General features: G+C 40.3%; 1 protein-coding gene across 2 annotated transcripts in view; it reads left to right on the forward strand.

Annotated features, from left to right (window-relative positions):
• RNF217 (ring finger protein 217) overlaps window positions 1-20,690 on the forward strand; it is a 65,293-nt gene that overhangs the window by 16,232 nt on the left and 28,371 nt on the right. For both annotated transcript variants that reach the window (XR_007202294.1, XM_048297330.1), the window contains exon 2: window positions 16,534-16,767. Coding sequence is in view for 1 of the 2 variants with exons in the window: in XM_048297330.1 (XP_048153287.1) it covers window positions 16,534-16,767 (234 nt within the window). In the remaining variant the exon portion in view is untranslated. The remainder of the gene's footprint in view (window positions 1-16,533; window positions 16,768-20,690) is intronic.

Below are 20,690 nucleotides of genomic sequence, written 5' to 3' on the forward strand. Positions count from 1 at the left end.
CTGTCTTCATGTTTACAAATGCTGTACACAGGAAATGAAGTATTTAACTGCAGTTTTTCATCATGTATTATCTGCAGATTTTTTCATTAGGTGGCTTAACTCACTAATTCTTATAACATTGAGGTGTTCCAGTCCTGTGGGACTTAAACTAGGTGCACATTTTGTCCATGTTGGCAATTTTAGACCCCCGTAATATGCTGTGGTGGATTAAATTGCATGAGACGGGGCACCTTGTTTCTGGATGCTGTGCCGCAGCATGGTCTCTGAAGGCAGCCTGCTTTCCAGGGGACATCCAGTAAGGCTTCTGATGCGGAGATGGAAGGCTGACTGTCCTGCTTGGTGAGGAATAAGGCCAGAGTGGTGTGTGGGAAATCCTGGTGCAGAGAGACCAGAAGAATTGCAGGGAGCAGAGGCAGCAGGGCATAAGAGAGGCTGGGTCCTTGCAGGCTGCAGGGCTCTGCTTGCTCCCTTCATGTGCTCTGCCTGGGCTGTGATTTCTCCTGGCACATATCTCCCTAGCAGCTGATCAGCGTAAGGTAACTGTCTGCTACTGCTGGTAGCTATTCCCTTTGATCTAGAGTTACCTTTTTTCCCCTCTGTGTGTGATGGATGGATCGATTTCCACCTTGCTGACAAAAGTGTGTAGAAGCTGATACTCTCCCACAGAAATGTTTTTGAGGAGTAGAGGATTATTACAACTTTCATGAGTCCAGGAGCCATGAGATGAGAATAATGTAATAGTGAAAGTAGAAGACTGTGTTGTCAGTTTTTCCCCTTCCTGGTACTATTAGAGCCCCCTCCAGGGTGATCCCAGCCAAGTCCCTGGGGACTTCTTGCAGATGACTACTGCAGCGACTCAGTTTGTTAACTCACCTTTGGTACTCAAAATCACTAAGAGCTGTGCTTTGAGGTAAATTAAGCTGGTATTAGGAAAAAGACATTCTTACTTGTAAGACATTTATATTCTATAATGAAAAATTAATAATTTTCTTTAGAGATTTGGTGTGCAGAAATTGCTGAAGGGGCACATTAAAAAATGCTTTCATGATCGGTTTCATCATTCTTTCTGTGTAGTCTGTAGTCTGCTAGTCTGTTCTTTCTTACTGATTACAGTTTTGCAAATGAGAAATCAAATTGAACTGTAATTTGCACTTTAAGCATAACCGTTTGTACTTTAGAGACACAAAATGTGCGAGTGTATGAACATTAGCACTAGTATGGGGTTTCGTATTTTTTCCTAATTTTAATAATGTTTATTGCTTTCTTGATTTATATAGTTTTGTCAGACTTTCTCATATGTATTAAGTTGTTCATTGTGCAAAACTTGCATAATTATTCTGCATATGAAAACATGAGATGTAAGTGATCATTTGGGGGAATCATTGATCAGTTGAGAGACTCAGGCACTTTTCTATTCCACTTGAACTATATGTGAGTCTTTTCTTCGGTCTTCTATAATTCTTTCCATAATTACATTAAAATATTTTACTAGACAGGTATCTCAGTAGAGGTTGAAAGTAGACTCCAAAGACCTCATTGTTAAAAATGGCTTTATAATTAGGTTAGCCTATGCGTAGCAATACAGCTAATTATTACTTTCACCTTTAATAAAAAATATTTCATTAAATATAAATTATTTAATAAAATATTCTTAAACTTTCTCTTGATAATGCCTTACCATTGCTTAACAGCAAATGACTTGTGGATTTAACTATAAACATCCTTTAGCTTTTTCATATTTGTCATTTTTACCTGAGTGATGCAGTTTTGAAAGGTTATATTTTTACAGACTCATAGAATGGTTTGGATTGGAAAAGACATTAAATATAATCTAGTTCCAGCCTCCCTGCCATAGGCAGGGATGCCACCCTCTGCATCAGGTTGCCTAGGGCCCCATCTAGTCTGACCTTGAACACTTCTAGGGATGGGGCATCCACAGCTTCTCTAGCAACTTGTTGCAGTGCCTCACCACACCATTGATATTTTCATATAAATTCTAACAGATTTATTTAGTTACTTTTTTTTTCTTGCTGTTTGAGTGAATTAGCCTGTTCTCAAATGAAGTTTGACCAAAAAAAAAATTAGTCTTTTTTATGCTCTTCAAGCTGTTTCAACTAGGTCACCTTCAGTTTATGTAGGAAATACATGGAGTGTGTGAGGAAAGAAAGTCAGAGTGGCTTTCATTCAGTTAACCCACTGAATTTCAGATGTGCCATCCTAATGTTAATATTGTAAGTTACTTGGTACTAAAAGTGTAGTAAGCCTCTGTATTTGTAGGAAGTTATGGAGCCGCACAGGCACACAGTGGGACAGCAGGTGTGAACATAAAGGGCGTGGGGGAGTGCCAGGGACTAGCTCTGGAGGGATGCTTCTACCATCCCTCCCTATCCAGTTGTGAATATGGGGGTGGGGAGGTCACTGAACCCGGTCTCTTGCCACGAAGGAAAGTTCTGAGACTTGTTTTAACAAGTACTAGAAATCCTAGTGGTTGGGGAAAGTCCATTTTTGGGAACCATCAAGCTGGTTTTCTGTCCTACTGTGTTGCCAGAAGTTCTCAGCTTTTATGATTCTTCTTCTATAGGTTCAAAAACCTATAGTGTATTGGGGTGGTGGGGAAGAGTCAGAAGTAGACACACATGAGCAGAAATTCTAAAATTGCCGAGTTTATTAGGAAGCTAACATGAGTTTATTAGGAAACTAACTCAGCCATGTTTGTTCTCAGGCAGCGATGTTTTGATTCTTAGAAATGTGAGTACAACTCAAAACTTAGTTCTGCAGCAGGATGCCACCCATTTTCCTTGTTGCAGGGAGCATTGTGAAAAGTATATAAAACTTATCTTGGTTTTTGAGCATTCTCTCAAAGCCACAAAAGTCACAAATACAAATATTCCTGCCTTTCTCTTGCACAGAAGGTCAGTGTGCTTTGGGACAGCAGTTTCCTGCATAGCAACGACAGCAGCTTTTAGTGGCAGCTCCTGCTGTTTGTGCAGGTTAAAAAAAGGCTTTACAAGTAAGTCAGGAAAATTAGGTGGATTCAGAAAATTTTGAAGACTAGACTTTTTTCCACGTATATGTCAGGCAAGAGGATGTTCTTTTCTGGGGCAAAACTGCAGGAGAGAAAAGACGCGAATTATGGGAAAGGCAGGACTTCCTAGGAAAGGCTGATATGGGTGTCTCTTCTTTCTTTTTCCTGAATTTTCTGTTCTTGTCTTCTTCCTGTCCCCAAACATGCTAACACAGCTGTGACGTCTTTCCCCTTTGTGAGATGAATGACTGCAGCTACCCAGGCCTCTATAGAGGCTTGTTTTGGTGGAAAATGGTGGTCAATGATTACTTAAACATAGGGAATAATCACAGTGTGCAGATCTGGAAGAACTGTTGGGTTATTTTTCTAAAGAACAATAGTTCTTATACCATTAAAAATCTGAAACAAAACTAGTATTTCAAGAGGGGCCATATTTGACTAGACAGGTTAGTGTTTGATATCATGTGGGGTGTTTCCATTTCAATGAAAATACTAACAAAATGCTGAATCAAATACTTTCAAAAAGTTTTCTCCTCCTTGCTAACAATCATTCTGTTTATCTGTTTGTCTCTTTGTCACAAAATCTGTTGACCCTTTGGTTTTTGGTCTGTCAGAATCTGGAGTTGAAGAGACGTATGTCCTTGTGTACAAACCCTCTTGTGTTCTCTGTTATCATGCTTTGTAACAATTCCTTTCTACTCCTGCGCTGCTTCCGTTCCTAGTTGGTAGCATCTCTCCCACTGAGGACTTTATACATTCTTTGGAAATAATTAATGAAACTAGGATTTCCTCAACTGGTATTGAATTCAATTACTACTAGAGTCCATGGCTTCAGAAGTGGAGATGGATATAGCTGACTTGATACCTCCTTTGCCTCACTTCACCTGCCCACCTCCTGGTCCCCAGGCTGCAGTCCTTTCTGGTGGTGGTTTGAAAACTCTGATACCTACTGGTACTGCAAAAATGCTTCTATAAAAATTCAGTGTGACAAACCAGTTTCTGGAGCCCTACAAAAGTTTAATACTGGCAGAAGTGAACTATCTAGGTGTCTAACAACCTGTTCATCATTTTTCAAACCCTTGTCATCAATAATCCTTGATTTTTCTGTTTTTGGGGTTTTTTGTGTATTGCAGGGGATGATGTTGAGACAAGTTTGAGTTATTTTTTATAAAGAGGTAGGCAGTGCCTACAGAAATGAAAAAGCAGTGGTTTCTTCTGATTGTAAGCGGCTTTTCCTACTACAACCATTTTTAACTTGGTGTCTCCAGAGGTAATATCTTTACTCTTAGAATAGAAACATGAAACATACTTAGTAGAAACTTCTTGCAGTGTATGTCAAGTTAATGAGGTGTCCTGTTCACAGTATATCTTTTAATAATCATTGTTTTATTCTTTTGGTCAGCTGCTTCAGAATGTTTTGTAGCATATTTGACAGTTGTTGGTAGAGTTCCTCTCTGCTTCTTGGTCCAAAGTTGCTGAGGTTACGTATTAACTTAGTTGTTTCATTACAAGTAATTTATTTCTTCATCTTAAAAAACTTACTTCATAACTATTCCTCTTGCTCTAGCTTTACAGATAAGACTCTTGTATCCTTCAGGGAGACAGCTGAGAGGAGGGCAGGAATTGTGTCAACAGAAGTGGTAAGCCTGAAGACCATCTGAAGGGCTGTGAGGTGGGTGTTAGGGCAAATGCTGGGCTGAGACCCGAAGCTCAGTGAAGGATTTTTGTGCATGTTACTGAGCATTTTAAGTACTTGTGCAAAATGGGGAAATATACATTAGTACTCATAAACCTAATAATCATGTAGCTATGCTAAAATACAGGCTGCTTTCTGAAGAACAGAAATTCTGCCACCTGTGCAGGAAACACTGCTGCTTAGACTCTCACATGGAGGCAGTGATCAAGTGCACCCCTACAACCCTGGTGCTGTAGTTGCCATTAAGTTGTTTTTTTTTTTTTTTTTTTTACTGAGAGGAGCTGCTGAGCATATTTTGGGCTTGTAGCTTCCTAAAAGTAAACACAGTTAACATGAGGTGTGCTTGGTACTTGATCTGAAGGTGTAGGTTGACATGACAAGTAAGACAACTGGCGGCCTGCTACCTCTGCAAGAGTCTCTGTGTCTGTGCGCTTCCCAGTTATCTCTTGGGTTGTGAACTAGTGATCATGTGTCACAGGGGGAATTAATTCAGCTGCTTCATCAATTGGAAAACTAATTTAAAAACACTTCAGTCTCCTGTGTTAGCTAACTGAAACTTCTCTCTTTGCAGCCTTGCAGTTGCTCTCTAAAGGAGAAAGGAAGAAGAGAGAGCTGCATTGACTTCCATAAATTTTTAGCTATTAGTCAGGGTGCAGTCTGAGATAATGTCAGTCTTGGCTGACCTGATGGAGTGGCTGAAGGGGTCTGAGACCAGGGGAGGGATACTGGGAACAGCTGGTATGTGAGAGGTCTGGCTGGACCTGCACCCCAAACCTTTCAGGTCTATGTAGATGTTTGATCACTTAACTGGAGACACTGGGTTAAACTGGTGATATGGGGTAAACCTGGCATACCGTCCAGAAAGAGAAGTCTGTGTAGGTAGGAGTTATCTTTTTCCTTTCTATTCCAGGCCAGTCTCTATAACCAGCCAAAAAGGATGATGGCAGGGATCTGAATTCAGTGATGACAACAGTTATTCCCACCTTTCCACATTCATACACTGTCTGGGACTGCTGTTATTTTCAAAGTGATTAAAGACCCCTAAAGCAGGGAAAGGAAACCTTATTTTATCTTGTGGTGTTTTAGTTGTTTTGTTTTTGTTGGTTTTTTTTCTCCTACACGCAAGTATTTCCATAGCCTTATCTGATCACAATGGTACTTTTGCACAAATCAGATCTCTTCCTCACTGTTAACACTGAGATTTTAGCCAGGAGTCTAACCTGGGACACTTGACTTATTCTACCTTTGTTGTTCATTTTTGCCTCATCACAAAAGCAGGCTGTTGGAGCACAATGCTACCTTGCAACAGCTTTGTCATATCCATATCAATGTTTTGAAGTAATAAAAGGTTCGTTGTAAAGGTCTTGTTATGTTATACTTTTGATAGACATAGATTTACATATATAAACAGCAAATGAGATAATTAGTAGTGGGTTTGCTTTGTTTCATCTTTATAAAGAGAATTTGTAAAAAATGGGAAGTTGTAATTTCTTCTCTTGTTGTAAACCTGATGTGAAAATGAGTATATTAATAGCCTAGTCAGCTGATAGAACTGCCTCTAGGAATTTAAATGAACTTGTTTCATGTTTTCTCTGCTTTAGGGGAAAGTGGAATATATTGTTCTAAACAGTTACAGTTTGATTGTCCTGGTATACACCACCTGTGTTGTCTGCTTTCCCCCTTGTTTTGCTGTTTCTAATGGTTTCATGATATAAAGATTCTAGCTGCTTTTGACAAACAAGGTCTGCAGCAATCAATACACAAACTGTCCCTTAATCAAGGGGACAATCAAGCTTCAGTGAGAACCCTATTTGGCAGATTCTTGGGTAGACTGACCTGACACAGTAACAACCCCAGAATTACAGACAGAGTTTGATCTTCAGGACAATTAACTCTGATAGCTTGGCTGTTTAATAAGCCGTTTAGAAATGACTGTGCACTAGATGACTGCAGCACTCTACAGGATTAGATCAATTATGGGACAGAATTGTACTTTCAACTTTCATGAGATGATTTTTTTCTTCTGTGCTGCGGGTTTCTACTGAGGTATCTTAGGTAACAGTTTAACTCTTTGGTGGTGGGTTATTTGGTCCCATCTAGGGTGACACTTCAGTTCTGCTTCTCCAAGTATGGATCGGAATCACTGTTTAAGCTTTTGCCTCAGCTCCCTGGAGAATGCTGTGCTGTTTACACTTGTTTATCTTGTTTGTTTGCTCCCTGTTGTGGCTGTATCCGTCATTGCATTAAATGTGAATCGAAATGTGATTTCAACTTTCAATGCACTGTGAGAAATAACTTGATGAAGTAATGTGAAATTTGAGCTATAGCACAGCATCTAGGGTTTGTCCAAGTGATGGCATGTGGGGAGAAGCTTGAAAGTTTGTTCTGCATTAGCCTTTCCAAGGTTTATTCCTGAATACAGGTCAGCATGCACATCCATCACTGAAGCCGTGTAAAAGTTACCAATTTCAGTCACTTCATGGTATTTTTTATTAGCATATATTTTCACCAAAACGAGCTGTGTTGTGGGTTGGTACTGGTCCAATGAGATGGGCTTCTTTGAAAAAAGGCAGAGCAAAATAATTATTTATAAATCAAATCTTAGCTATTTTGTAACAACTTGATCACATAAAGAAGTTTCTTCAAGTGACTTTGTTTGTAGGGGAAGACAAGTGATAGGATTTTAACCTCATACATTATACCTTGAATCTAAGAAATGTCTACTGTTACTCCTGACAATGACCTGCCTGTTAGAAAATACTTTTCAGGCTTTCTTCTGGTTTTGCTTGTACCTATGCAACTCTGCTCTTTCTTTATTAAATTCATCAAGTAGAGAGGACACAATTTGGTTTCATGTCTGATAGTCAAGCATGAAAATACTGATTATTAATACATGCATGAGAAAACTCACAACCTCAAAACTAGCAAAGGCATGGAAAATAGTTGTAGGTATCCTTCTGAAGGAAAGCAGGACAATTTAGGAACAGCTATAAAATGCCTGTCCTTTTTTCTGTGGGCTGGGGAATGTAGATGATCAGGTTGGTGAAGAGAATAGTTGAGACGTTTGTGTTAAAAGTTCTCGCTATTTTTAAGTATTCACCCACAGCCGTGCCAACTCTGTTAGGTTTTGTAGCCATCTTCTGGGATGTAATAGTGAGATAAGGAAGAGTGTACTTCTCTTCTCCTACCTCCTTTGCTTGATTATGAGAGCTTTATTTTATGCTAAGTACCACTTTCTGCTGGAAGACTATGCAGCATCATGAAGTATTTCTGTAGGTACAGCAGTAAAACATAGCAGCTGTTGCTGGAGAAACCAAGGGTTGATTAACTATTGCTGATAGTATCAGTTGGGCTTATCTGTATTAGAGGTTCAGTAATACAGATTAGTGAATAGGTTGTGCAAATATACAGTGATTTGCCTTATTTTATTTGAAATAAATAAAATGCTGCTTGGCTAATGGGAGCTCAGGAGCCTATTCCAGGTTTCATGTCTGGTGGGGAACCTGACTACTACATAGTAGAATAGTAGAAGAATGAACTCTTGATCTTGTCTTCCGCATAAATAATTGTAGGATAAATTTTCACTGTTTATGGATTTTTCTTGGCTCCACCTGAAGACCAAAGTGGTGATTCCAAGTGAAGATTGGGACCATGTTTTTTCACAGTTCTGTAACAGTTTATCATGGAATGGTTTGGATTGAAAGGGACACTAAAGATCATCCAGTTCCAACCCCCCTGCTGTGAGCAGGGATGCCACCCACTAGACCAGCTGGCCCAGGACCTGATCCAACTTGGCCTTGAACACTTCCTGGGATGGAGCATCAACAACTTCTCTGGGCAACCTGTGCTAGTGTTTCCCCATCATCTAGAATTTCCTCCTAACATCTATTCTAAACCTACCTTCTTTCTGTTTTAAGGCCATTACCTCTTGTCCTGTAACCCCATGCAGTTGTAAGTAATCTCCAGCTCTCTTATAGGCCCTTTTTAGGTATCAGAAGGCTGCCCTAAGGTCTCCCTGGAGCCTTCTTTTCTCCAGGCTGAACAGCTCCAACTTCTTCAGCCTGTCTTTATCAGAGAGGTGCTCCGGCCTTCTGATCATCATACGGATGTTAACTTAATGTCCATCTTTAAGAAAGGCATGGGAAAGGTTTTGATTGTGATACTAATTATTGTTAATAGTTAACAGTATTATTCCATTGGAATAGATTTGAACCTGGGTTAGTCCAGCCTGAACCTGGTGGAGGTTGGAGTTTGACTGTAGATGATTTCCTGTTGTAAGCAAGACAAGGAAACCGCTTTTTAAGCATTGTTCCTGTGGGAGAGCGTCATATACATAAAAATTACCTGTTGAAGTAACTGAGCACACTTTGGTTTAATCTCCTTAATTGGGAGAATAGGATTTTGATTTTTGGGGAGTTAGGGTTTTTTGTTTTCTTTCTTAGTTGTCTTCTGAGGTAAGTATTTAAATGAATTACAGTGAACACATCATGACTTCTATGCTTTTGGGAGGTCAGGCATGCTGAAAGTGAGGGTTGCTGCCCAGTGGCAGGGGGAAAGTGAGTGGTCAGTGGCTGCTGCTGTGTCTGTATCGCATCGTGTTCAACCTGTTCCCTCCTCACCTTCCCATTGTATAAGCATGGGCTCTTGCAGTTTGTGCCTTAACACAGAACTCAGATGAGCAGGATATACCTGGGTTAGGTTTGGCTGGTAGCAAATTCAAACACAAATGACAATTTCTACAAGTCTTACGCTGGCTGTAGGAGAACAGGCTGTCCCCCTCTGAATTTGACTGTTAATTAAAGAGGTAACTGATAGCTTTTTATCTTACTTTACAAGAATCAGCTGGGAGAGTTGGCTTGTTCTGGTTCTGTTACTTGGCTGTGATGTTTTTATACCCATGCTGAAAGCCTAACAAACATTACCATTACAAAGAAGGTGTTGCTTCTTTGCTACTTTTGTGTCCTAATGCTACTGAAACCCTTCAAGCAGGGTTCGCTCCTGAGATTCCCAGGTTATTTAAATGTATCATGGGATGTGAGTCTCCTGGCCCTTGCTTCTTTTCTGAAATCCCTTCTTGTACCTGCTCAGTTTTGATATGGGGTCTTTTGGTCTCACTCCTAGGCAGGAGCAACTGCCTCTATTTTCCAGCTGAGAAAGGGCAGGTATCTGGCTTGTTCTGCTGTCCTCAAAGCTCTTCTTTCATGAGCATCTTTGGATCTTTTACTAAAGTGAATGTGTCTTCTAAGAAATAGAAAAATCAGCATAAGCATTGTTAATATGCACACCTGGACAAAATCAGAAACCTCTTGTACTTTTCCTTCTTCCCCTTAATGAATGCTTAGAGGGCTGTGGGTTTGGGTCAGATTCCTCCAAGGTTTGCAGTTTCTGCCATTATTCTTCCCAGGTTAACTTCCTCCACTGGAATTTCCCCCTCCCTCTGCCCCCACACACGTATGGGGAGGAGAGATGAAAGATAGCTTTTGTAACCTCTGGGAGCCCTGGAGAGTGCAAGATAAAGCATTCTGCTGGTCAGTCTCGTGGTCTAACTCTGGCATGCCTCTTTGCCAGAGAGTGACCCAGCTCAATGGGCAGCTGTCCGGGCATCCCAGCCCTGGTTTTGTCCATGAATGGGTCTAAGCTTTACCTCTGCTGTGGGTTTCAACTCACTGTGGATTCCAGAACACCAGAACATAAAGCACATAACCTCCATGCTTGCTGGTGATGTGCACTAGGTTTGATGAGTAGTAGCAGGCAGAGGCATGATTTAATGCGGTGCAGTTTTTCTAAATGCATTACTGAGATAAAATTGTTTCCTTTTTCAATTCACTCACTGAAGTAACAGGAGATGAAAAGGCAAAAAGGGAGAGCTCTCCATGTTGATAATTGTTCACTTCTTGCAAAGGAGAATTTCAGTATTCATTTTTTTTTTCTACAAGTTATTTTCTATAAGTCCTATCCCTATGTGGTCAGGACAAGTAAAATCTGAATGTTTCTATTGATATCAGATCCCTGTGAGCAGTTCTGTGGAAGAAAAAAGAAAAGGAGTAGAACTTCATGTCACCATGTCATCAAATGAGAAAGCAAGTTAAGAGGCATTTAAGAAAAAGGTTTGGTTGAGCTCAGGTGCATTCTGAAGAATATCTTTCTAGTTTATCCTCAGCTTTTTTAGGAGAGTCTTAGATGTGACTGTGGAGTGAAAAGTTTGTCCGGGAAACAAACAAAATGGTGTGAGGTTTTGCTCCAGGCAGCCAAGGCCATTTTTGCCAGTTAAGGTTTTGGGTTGTTTCTGGGGCTAAAGCCACTCTGGTCTCTTCCCACACAGGTGATGTTGGCTGTGACCCTCGCTGGTGTGTAGCTGCACCATTCCACAGTGCTCCTGGGGACATGGATGTGTGTAAGTGTGCTCCTGACAGTGGTCCTCAGAGTTATGAATGAAGCTGGAGTCTCAGCCTCTGGCTGAAGTTGTAAAAACGAGATGATCTTTGAGAATTTAAGTTGATGCTGTGTTTAAATATGCTTTGTATAGCATTCAGAAGACTTGCTTCTGGAGCAGAAAGGTTAAACCTTTGATGTGCTAGTGATGGTTGGATTGCAGTTATGTACACTTAGATTCCCTCCCAGCTTCTTGCTTTTGCTTGCCTTTCACCTGAAGGATGAGGGACTAGCAAGTATGTCAAAGGCCATGAGACTTTGCTTCCTTTTGTGTCTTTTTTAGTGTTGACAGTGTGGTAATTAATGCAAAAGTAATTGACAAGAAATTGTTGTCAAAACTAGAAGAGATGGTGCCTGCTCAAGCCTTCAGTGTTCGCGCCTTAGTGACTCTCTCTCTGAGTGTCATGTGGAGCAGGAACCACCATGCCATTGTCATGGCTTCATCCACAAGTGTGGTACTTGTGAAAGGAGAACAAAGACTCTACTTAGAGGACATGTGAAGGGGAACCTCCTCATGAGCCCTTTCAGGGTTGGTCTCTGTGAGCTGGTGACACAATAGAAGAGACTCTGGTTCAACTTTTATTAATAATAAATGGCCTTTAGATGATCTTAATGACAGCTCAAATAGACTGTTTTGAGCACCTTCTGGATCCTTTTGAAGACAGTGATATGTGCCCTGATAAAGACTAGTGAAGCCCTTCCCTCCTGAGGAGTGATGTTACAGACGGTTGTCAGAGAAGATGGTGGAGCAACTGAATGAGACAGGCATTCAGGAAGTAATTTATTGCAAGTCTTTTGAGAAATGAATTAAAGAGGGAGTAGAAGTGAAACACCCCATCAGTATGGTTTGTGAAGTAATGAACAGCAGGCAAAAAGTTGTGTGAAAATGTTCTGTGGAGGAGATGGCGCACACAAAACAGAGGATGTTTTCGCTATTTGGTAGTGATACAACTTAAGTAACTCCTAATCTAATTACTCTAAGTTCTAGCTGTTGATTCTTGCTTGTCTTGCAGCAGCACTGGGGATTTGTACCATTTGACAGCAAGGAGGGAGGATGAATGAACTGAAAAAGAGAATGTATTTCACAGGTTTTTGGGGTTTTTTTAAAAGAACTTTGGTGGCGAATGCCAGGATATCACTGGCACAAATCAGGAATCCAGACTGACTCAAAACACAGAAATGCCTTAAAGACCGGTGCAGAATGCTTAGTAAAAGTTCGAACTGTCTTTGGTTGGCACTTCTTGAATCATGTCTACTTGGATTTCGTTTGGTTAGCACCTACCACTGTGGAGTTCTGAGCCATGGTGAGTCCTTCAAGTATTTTCCACAAATTATTACTGGTTTTTCGAAGAAAATAAGTTCAAAATTACACACTTTCCAAATGAACAAGACAAGTAATTTGTCACTGGTTTGTAACTTGCCAATGAAAATGAAAGAACTGTTTCCAGTGAACTAGAAAGGAATAGGATTTTGCTTATAAATAAAGGGAATTTTAATCCAACTGTTTCTTTACCTGTAGAGTATGAAAGTCCTCTACACTAGACTGTCCCTCCACTTGCATCTGTGCATTTCCAGAATATTTTTTTAAAATGCATAACTTCCTTGGTAATTTACAGGGGATAATGTGGTTCACTGGTAGAAATTAAATTTCTCCACAGAAGTATATATTTGGCATGGCCATTTTCACTTTCAGCATTAAGAAGTAAGAGCAATTAAGCATGTGCATCTCTGAACTAAGAGTAAAGTTTCAGTTAGAAAATGCTTGTTTGTAGATATATGTTATAAAGTAGAATGGCCCCTTCTGTAAGGAGCAATACAGCAATTCACGTACAGCCTGCAAATGTTACATTACATCCAGCCTGGGGCAGGCCAAATGACAGGTATAAATCAGTGCTTTTCTGGTCTAGTTTGAACTTTGCTTTCTGTGTAGTTAACAATGATTTCCTTTAAAAGAAGGCTTAGAGTATGGAAATGATTTTCTGATTTAAAGTATCATGCCATCTGTTTCTGTTTTCTGTTGGTGGTATCATTGCTTTCTTGGGCAGTAAGTAAATCAGTGTAGAGTCTGTGTGTGTGTTCTGTCGCTGTTCACCCCTGCCCTTTCTCTTCCCTACCCTCCACCAAAAAAAAGCGCTTTTAAAATAAAATGTCAGGGGGAGGTACATACTGCTCTCCCAGTAATTTAAATGTTACCTTTCTGTAGTATGAAAGGAGCTAGAGCCTGCTTTCTCCTTCCAAATTGTAAGCAGAGTAGCCCCTCCTGAGATGCTTTACAGAAGTGAAGCACAACTGAGTGTTAAGAGCTGGATGCTGCCTGACATTTAACACTACTGTGCTCAGCTGCTCTTAGACATATGAGTCTTTCCTCATGCTGTGAAAATACACCATGCTGTTCTGTATACTGAGGATTCTGAAGTTCTTAATACACAGTGGTGTTCTTAAAACCTGGGGGGTTGACATTGTGAGAAGCTGATATTGAAGGGATAAGGCTCTTCAAAACAAAAAGAAAATGAAGGGAGATAATAAAACTAGTTATTTGTACCAATGTCATAAGAGATTGTTTTATTTTGTTTTTCCTTTCTCATTCTGTAGCATGTCCTGGGTCTGTGGCAGCAGGTAGCCTGACAGGCTACCTCTAAACCTATACTTCCATCAATTCCTGATGCTAGTGCACAAAGATGGACTGTTTTGGTAGGACAAGGCTCCATTGAAGTTACTGCTAATAAGCAAGCCAGCTCTGTTCACTTCAGTCCCATTCAAAACACAGGAAAAGGCTCAGTCTTTGCCAAACTTGAAAAGCTGAAACTATGACAGAGGTTAAAAATTATTTATTTCAAGTGGGTGTAAAATATATTTTCAAAATAAACACTGAAACCACACCTGACTCTTACCACATATATTAATCATATTCTGCGTGGGCATGAAGTACAGAAAATGTTGAGCTTTGTATTCCTTGGTTTTATAAATGCAGGTCTGTTCTAACTAGCATTTAATATAAGCAATGCTTAAGTACTGTCAGATACAATGCACCTTCTCATTATGTAATGCTATTCCATTGTAGCTTAGTTTACTCCTAGCAAAAAGATAGGGCTTTTTTAATACCTCCCTAATGCTTTAAAAGAATTTTTAAAAATGAAGTAGTCATAGGTGGGATTGATTTGACTATTTAGTTTTAAAGTATACCTATACTTCTCTAAACAAAAGCTGATGGTAATCCTAGTGCAGTAGCATTTTGTGTTTCTGTAGCAAATTGTTCTCTAGTTCATTGTGCTTGTGTTCTGTAGTGCTGTACTGATTGCCATCTGCTTTTTAAGTACAGCTCCTTGATGCACTGGGTGATTCTTCTCAGAGCAGTCCAGTGGTCCACATGCTTGGTTTCAATTTTACATGCTGCTACACGTGAATCAGTGTTCTACAGGTATAAAATGTTGGCACTCCCCAGCATGTAGTATGTGGGGTTTGGGGGATTTTTTTGTTGTTTCTATTAATGCCTTTGAGTACATACTCCTCCTGTACTTGCACTCGTCCATGTAAAAGCCAAACTGAACCTGGCGTTGTTTGCATGTGGCAGAGCTCTGCCCACCTTTTAGATCTGGAAATGAAATGTGGGGAATTTCCCTCCTCAGAGAGAGTGTATTGCTGGGGAGCTGCCTCTCCTCCATACTGCAGACAGATTTGCCTCCATCCTGACCCGCCTGCGCCTTCAGCCAAGGCTGCTCAGGGCACCACAGCAGTGATGGCTTGCTGAGGTGTTCTTCACCATGCTCTGGTCTGAGACTCTCTGCCACCATCCATACCCTGCATTTCAATCTCTAACATATACCTAAACTCTTTGCTCTCCTGAGTTTTAGCTACATTGCTGAGAAAACAGAGGTACTGCAGTAGGGTTTTTTTGAAATCAGTATAAACCTTGGGTTTGATACCATGTTGTTATAACTCTTCTAATCCTCTGGCTCCTGACTGAATTATCATTCAGTTAGAGTCCATGTAGCTCACTTGCTGAAGCAACAATGACAGGGTTGTGTTGTGTTGCTTTTTAGGGTTTTGCCCTCTGTTTTTTAATACTTAAATGCTTAAATACTGCATTAGTGGAGTCTGTCTTCTGGTACCACTATGCAGCAACCAGATCTGCATTCAAATCCGCGGTGTTTCTTTCTTATTTAGTGTATTGTTTGGCAGGTTTCTCTAACTGAGCATGTTAAAGAATAAGCAGTCTAGGGAAATCAAACTTGCCACCCTTCAACCAGTAATTCCTGGAAAGAGATGCTGGTTGCACCCTTTCTCTCTTCATGGTGATACTCAATAAGGAAGGAGTTGAACTGGTGGTCAGCTGCACTTGTGCAGTCAAAACTCAGTCATTCAAGATTATGTGGGGCAGACACAAACATACTCTAGCTGGGTTCTAGCAGACTCTCAAGTCAGCAGGGTTTTATTAACTTGGGCTCACTGCCAAGCAAATGCAACTCTGGTGCTCCCAGACCAAGTAGGATCTGCTGTTTTGGCGTGGAGTCCGAGCAGTTAAAGCCTGCCGAGTGTGAAGGTTGCAGATCTGGGTCCAGCACAGTTCTTGGATCCAGGAGCTCTGGAAAGACGCTGCCGATATCTGAACATATGGATTAGCTTGGGACCATCAGGACTCATTAGATCAGCAACAGTTTCTGCCCTGTTAACCTCAAGCTTGTTTGTTTGTCTGGTTTTAGTTTGGTTTTTATTAAGGTTTTTTTAATGTTGTTGTTGTTGGGATGTGTGTTTTTTAAAACTTTTAAGTCTTCAGTTCTGGGGAAATTAATTAGCTTGATCATCCCCAAGCTCAGCTAAAACTCTGCATGTGCAGTATGGCATGTAAGGAGCTTCTTGGAAGCAGGCTGCAGAGGCACTGAGTGTGCTGAGCAGGAACCAGCTCAGGGTTCCTGAGTCAGAGCTGCTGATCCTAAACTGACTTTTAATTTCTCTGTGCTCTTATTCCCAGGTCGTTTTGCAGTGAAACAGTATGTAAATATTTGATTGTCTGCATTCTCACAGCCTTTATGAGCCATGGTAGTGGTGCACTGACCATTACACCTGAAGTATGGGGTACTGGGTGGACATTGTTAGTTAGGGCTTGTATTTGGTTTTGTGGCGTATGTAGCCGTCGTACATACACTGAGAGAATATGTTTAATAACTTGTCAGGGTAATTAGCTTTTCTGTTTGGATTTGAAAATGCTCTCTGGAAGAATTAACAGTGAGCTTGGTGTAACTCAAATAATTTAAAGATGGTATGCTAGATAGTCTCTGGATTGTTAGAGTATTTGAAATGAATTTTCCCCGTAAAATTTACCAATGCTTGCTTAACTTTTCCAAGCAAAAGGTCATACATCTCTTTTTTCATTCATATGCAGGTGCAGCTGGGACAAGTGGATATAAAATGCCCCATCACAGAGTGCAGCGAACACCTGGATGAAACAACTGTCATCTATAACCTGCCCCATGACGACATCATCAAGTATAAATACTTCCTGGAACTCAGCCGTATTGACTCCAGCACCAAGCCATGCCCTCAGTGCAAGCACTTTACAACCTTCCGGAGGAGAGGCCACATTCCTACCCCTGCCAAATTGGAGAACAAATACAAAGTGAGCATGCTTGCCGGGGCTGTGGGTTAGATGGCACTGCAAAAGTAGGACAGCATTTGGTGAGCATTAAATGAACTTTCTTGTTTCACTGGAGCTGTATGCAAGCTGTGATTAGGAATATGAACCTGTAGTACATCATTGATTAAGTACTTAGTTGACTTCTGAGAGTTCAAGCAGTTGAACTCTTCAGTCTGTATTTTTTTCGATAGGTGGCATAATTTTGTCCTGACACATTTTAATTTAAACAGTGTTTTCTTTCCGACATGCAAACAATATGGTCACAGTCAGAGGAGACTGGGAAAGGGGAGTTACCACTATAACCGGTAATTTTAGACTTACAACTTTTTAAGTTTCCCCTGAAACTCTGGGTAAGTGAGTTCTTGGCATTTGTGATGTTAGGCTGTTGTCTTTGCTTCTTCCTTAGTGATAGAGCTGCTGTCTGTCCTGCTTGTTGACTTTTATTTCTTCACTCCCTTAGCAGAGGTTATGCATTACTGTAGTCTCATCATTCACAATGCAAAACTTGGAGAAATAGAGGGGAAAAAAACCACTTCTACAGTATTTCTTTTCGTAGAAGAGTTACTTATACTGTGATTTTAATCAAAGATAAAAAGCAAGAACTTAGAAGAAGCTTTGAGCTGCTAAAAGTCCATCTAAATTCCAGAAGACAACAGTTGTCTGCAGCACCATGTTCTGTGTTAGTTTTCCATCCGGTTATTAGATTTGTTGTGGTTAATTTCATGATCGAGCTAGCCTTTCCTGGACAAACCAGTTCTCCTCAGTAGGAGTTTAGATGACTGTTCAGATAGCCCTAATTGCACAGCATAAGATTCAGCCTAGTATGAAGATTAAAAGGTGGAAGGTTGTGTATTCATTGGAGTTGAAAAGTTGGTAAAGCTAATTCTGAGTTATGAGCTATTTGTGCATATTTATGTAGGGCATGAATTACATGCTACACTGTCTCAGTGTTTTCAGATTTTTGTCATTTTACATTGAGGTGGAAAAAATTTGAAACTGCAAGTAAAATTCCTTCTGCCCACAGCTATTCTCCTTCATGCATCTGCTTCATCATCACCACTCATCAGTTGTAATCCAGGGTAGATCAGATATTGTAATGCTTTGGCAGCCGCCTCTCTTAAGGTGTCAGAGGCTGTTAGTGTGCCACAAGCGTGGGTCATAGGTGGTGCAGCTGTTGTATCATGGGCCTGCCAGATCTGAGAACATTCCTCAGGGCATAACCAGTGCTCTTTTATGAGTTAAAATGGTACAGTTAAAATGTTCCCAACAACTTCCCTACAAACCACAATCAGAAGGAATGGGAGACTGGGATGCATAGTGCAAGCCAGAAGCAGTTCACTGGTTATGTGGTGATGCAGTGTGTGTAGCTGTGATCTGCAGAGCTTAAATCTCGGGGGAACAGACTGGCAAAATGTATTCTTTGAGCTGAACCCATGTGTTGTGTGCAAGAATGTCTAGTTCATGCTAGTCAGAAATAGAATTGGGAAGATGCTAGCAAGCAGTATGGATGATCATAGTCCACAGGGCTTCAGCATACTCCCTGAACCTCAACTGTTTTCTGGTGTAGGTACAGTTTTAGTGATTTATTTTAAGCTTAGCACAAGGAGAAGTTTTGTTGCAGGGAGAAGGTTTAAAAAGATGACTAATATGACATAGAGTATATGTGAGTAATTTACATATACGTATCTGTGGACCAATATTATCTGTTTTCTTAGGTTTGTACAGATTGTGTCTTGAATTGCAGGCTCTTTGGAAGTGAAGACTCTTTTTCTTTTGTGTATTGCATAGGAGACACCTGACTGGAGGCTTTTGAGGCTGCCCTATTCACGTGCAAGCCATACAAACAGTAGTTGCACCACATAAATTGTGCACCAGCAATTGCAAGTATTGCCTTCAAGAGAACTGAGTCGTGTGTGGGAACATGTATGCACAAGCCTGCACAGCCAGTACACTTACTCTTTTATACACTGCAACAGGAAAGCACTCCAAAATCCAAGACTTCATTTGAACAGATACTTTAAAAATGTTAATGTCATTTCTAAAATTTGGTACAGTATTTAAAATTACAAATAACATGGAAATTTAAAGAGGCAGCAAAGGTATAAATTAATTTTTCTTATTATAGCTGGATTGTGTCAGCTAAGCTGGTCTAGGTCCAGCAGTTCAATTGGCTGAGATTCAAGTCCTGGTGTAGTAAGCCTAGAAAGTTAACATGTATGTTGAGGAAGAAGGAGGGGAAGAAAAGGAGAACTTGCTATCCAAACCTTTCTTCTACCATTAGTGCCACTTAGGGCCACACAGAGCAGCAAGGGAACTATTTAATTTTCTATATAAAAGTTTTTATCACAAATGGATCCAGCATTAACTAAGAAAATTTCCTTGTCCCCTCTCATATGTCCTGAATTGAGAGTGTAATGTGGTTGCAGACAAGACCCTAACAAACCTTTGGTCAGAGCTGTTATGCAAAAGTGCAGTGGAAATAGGCAAAAATTGAAAAATTGCTGGTTGAGTTCCTGTGCATGGAACAGGTGAAGGTTCCACAAGAGTAAGTAAGAAGACTTGTTCTGTGAGGAAGCTCTGGATTTTGCCTGTTAGTTTTTGAACTGCCACTTGCCATGGAGAAGCAATACTCTGCTCTGTGAGATTGATAATGAAGTTTTCTTGTTCACTTCTATCAAGAGATGCATGTCACATAAAAGGAGGACTTGAGTGCTTGGCTTTGCAAATATAAGTATTTTTTCAATGCAGTTGCTATACAAACTATCTTTTGTTTGAACTACTAAAGAGTTTCTGGAAGTTGTTGTTCTGGAACTAGCAGGAATTTGTACCAGCAGAGATGCTGTGATAGAGTTGATCTGTGCAATTCAACTATATCAATTAGCTCCCCACTTTTGGATCAGATTTTAACCTTTAGTGGCAGATAGCTTCGTGGCTCTACATCGCTTCAATCTACCTTGAGCTTCAGCTGCTGCGGATGTGGTGATTTTGTCATGCTCTCCCTCCTTGCTCTCAGTTTTCATTCCTGCCAGCCTGCTTTTGCTTATGTTGATGTTTTGGTGTCACACTGGGAGCTGGATCAAAGATCAGCCCTAATGGGATACAAAATTTGTTTGTTTTGTTGTTGCTTATTTTCAGCTGTTTCAAGAGAGGGGATGGGTTGATGATGAGGAGAAGGAAGCTGTTTTGGCTGCAGCCCATATTTATTTTCAAATAGTGACAATATCTGCAGCTAGAGACTGTAATTCATGTAATCAGTTAATTGCAGAATTAATTTGGCCATCCTGTTATATAGCTACTGTTCCACCAAGCTGCAGAAAATTTCACTAAGCTTTTTGTACCTTCAGGTTCTAGGAATATTTTTTCATGTGCTGTCAGTTTTGCTATCATCAGGTGACACTGAGTGGTGTTTTGTGTTGAAATTATCTATCAGTTTTGAAAAGTCTTTTCCTGTGAGGTGAGGAAACTGATAGATAAAGTAGCTTGCAGTAAAGAGGCTTGCTAAGAAAATGGAAAATACTAGCCTCAAAGGTCAGTGTTTCAGAAAGCTGAGAACCAAGAGAGCAAGAGAGTTAGAACACAAAGTTGTGTAATCTTTTCTATTTCAATGGAGGCTGATGTCCAGATGACATAGAAGTTTGTGTATATATCCATCCTTTCAATTCCAATCAACAGAAATAGAAATCATAAAATAAGTGGGAAAATGTTTGTGTGAGGAATAACGTATTTGACAAAACACAAGGTTAATGTTTTGGGTTTTGCAGATATAGTTTGTCTGCTTTGCTGGACTATAATATATTTTACTGGTTTAAATCGTATGTTGATCTCATTTGTGTCCTTGCTGTGGTGGTTTCATGCACAACTACTGAACCATGAATCAAATCATATTTGACTTTTCTTTCAGAAAA

Source organism: Corvus hawaiiensis, chromosome 3, assembly GCF_020740725.1.
Source record: "Corvus hawaiiensis isolate bCorHaw1 chromosome 3, bCorHaw1.pri.cur, whole genome shotgun sequence".
NCBI classification, from domain to species: domain Eukaryota; kingdom Metazoa; phylum Chordata; class Aves; order Passeriformes; family Corvidae; genus Corvus; species Corvus hawaiiensis.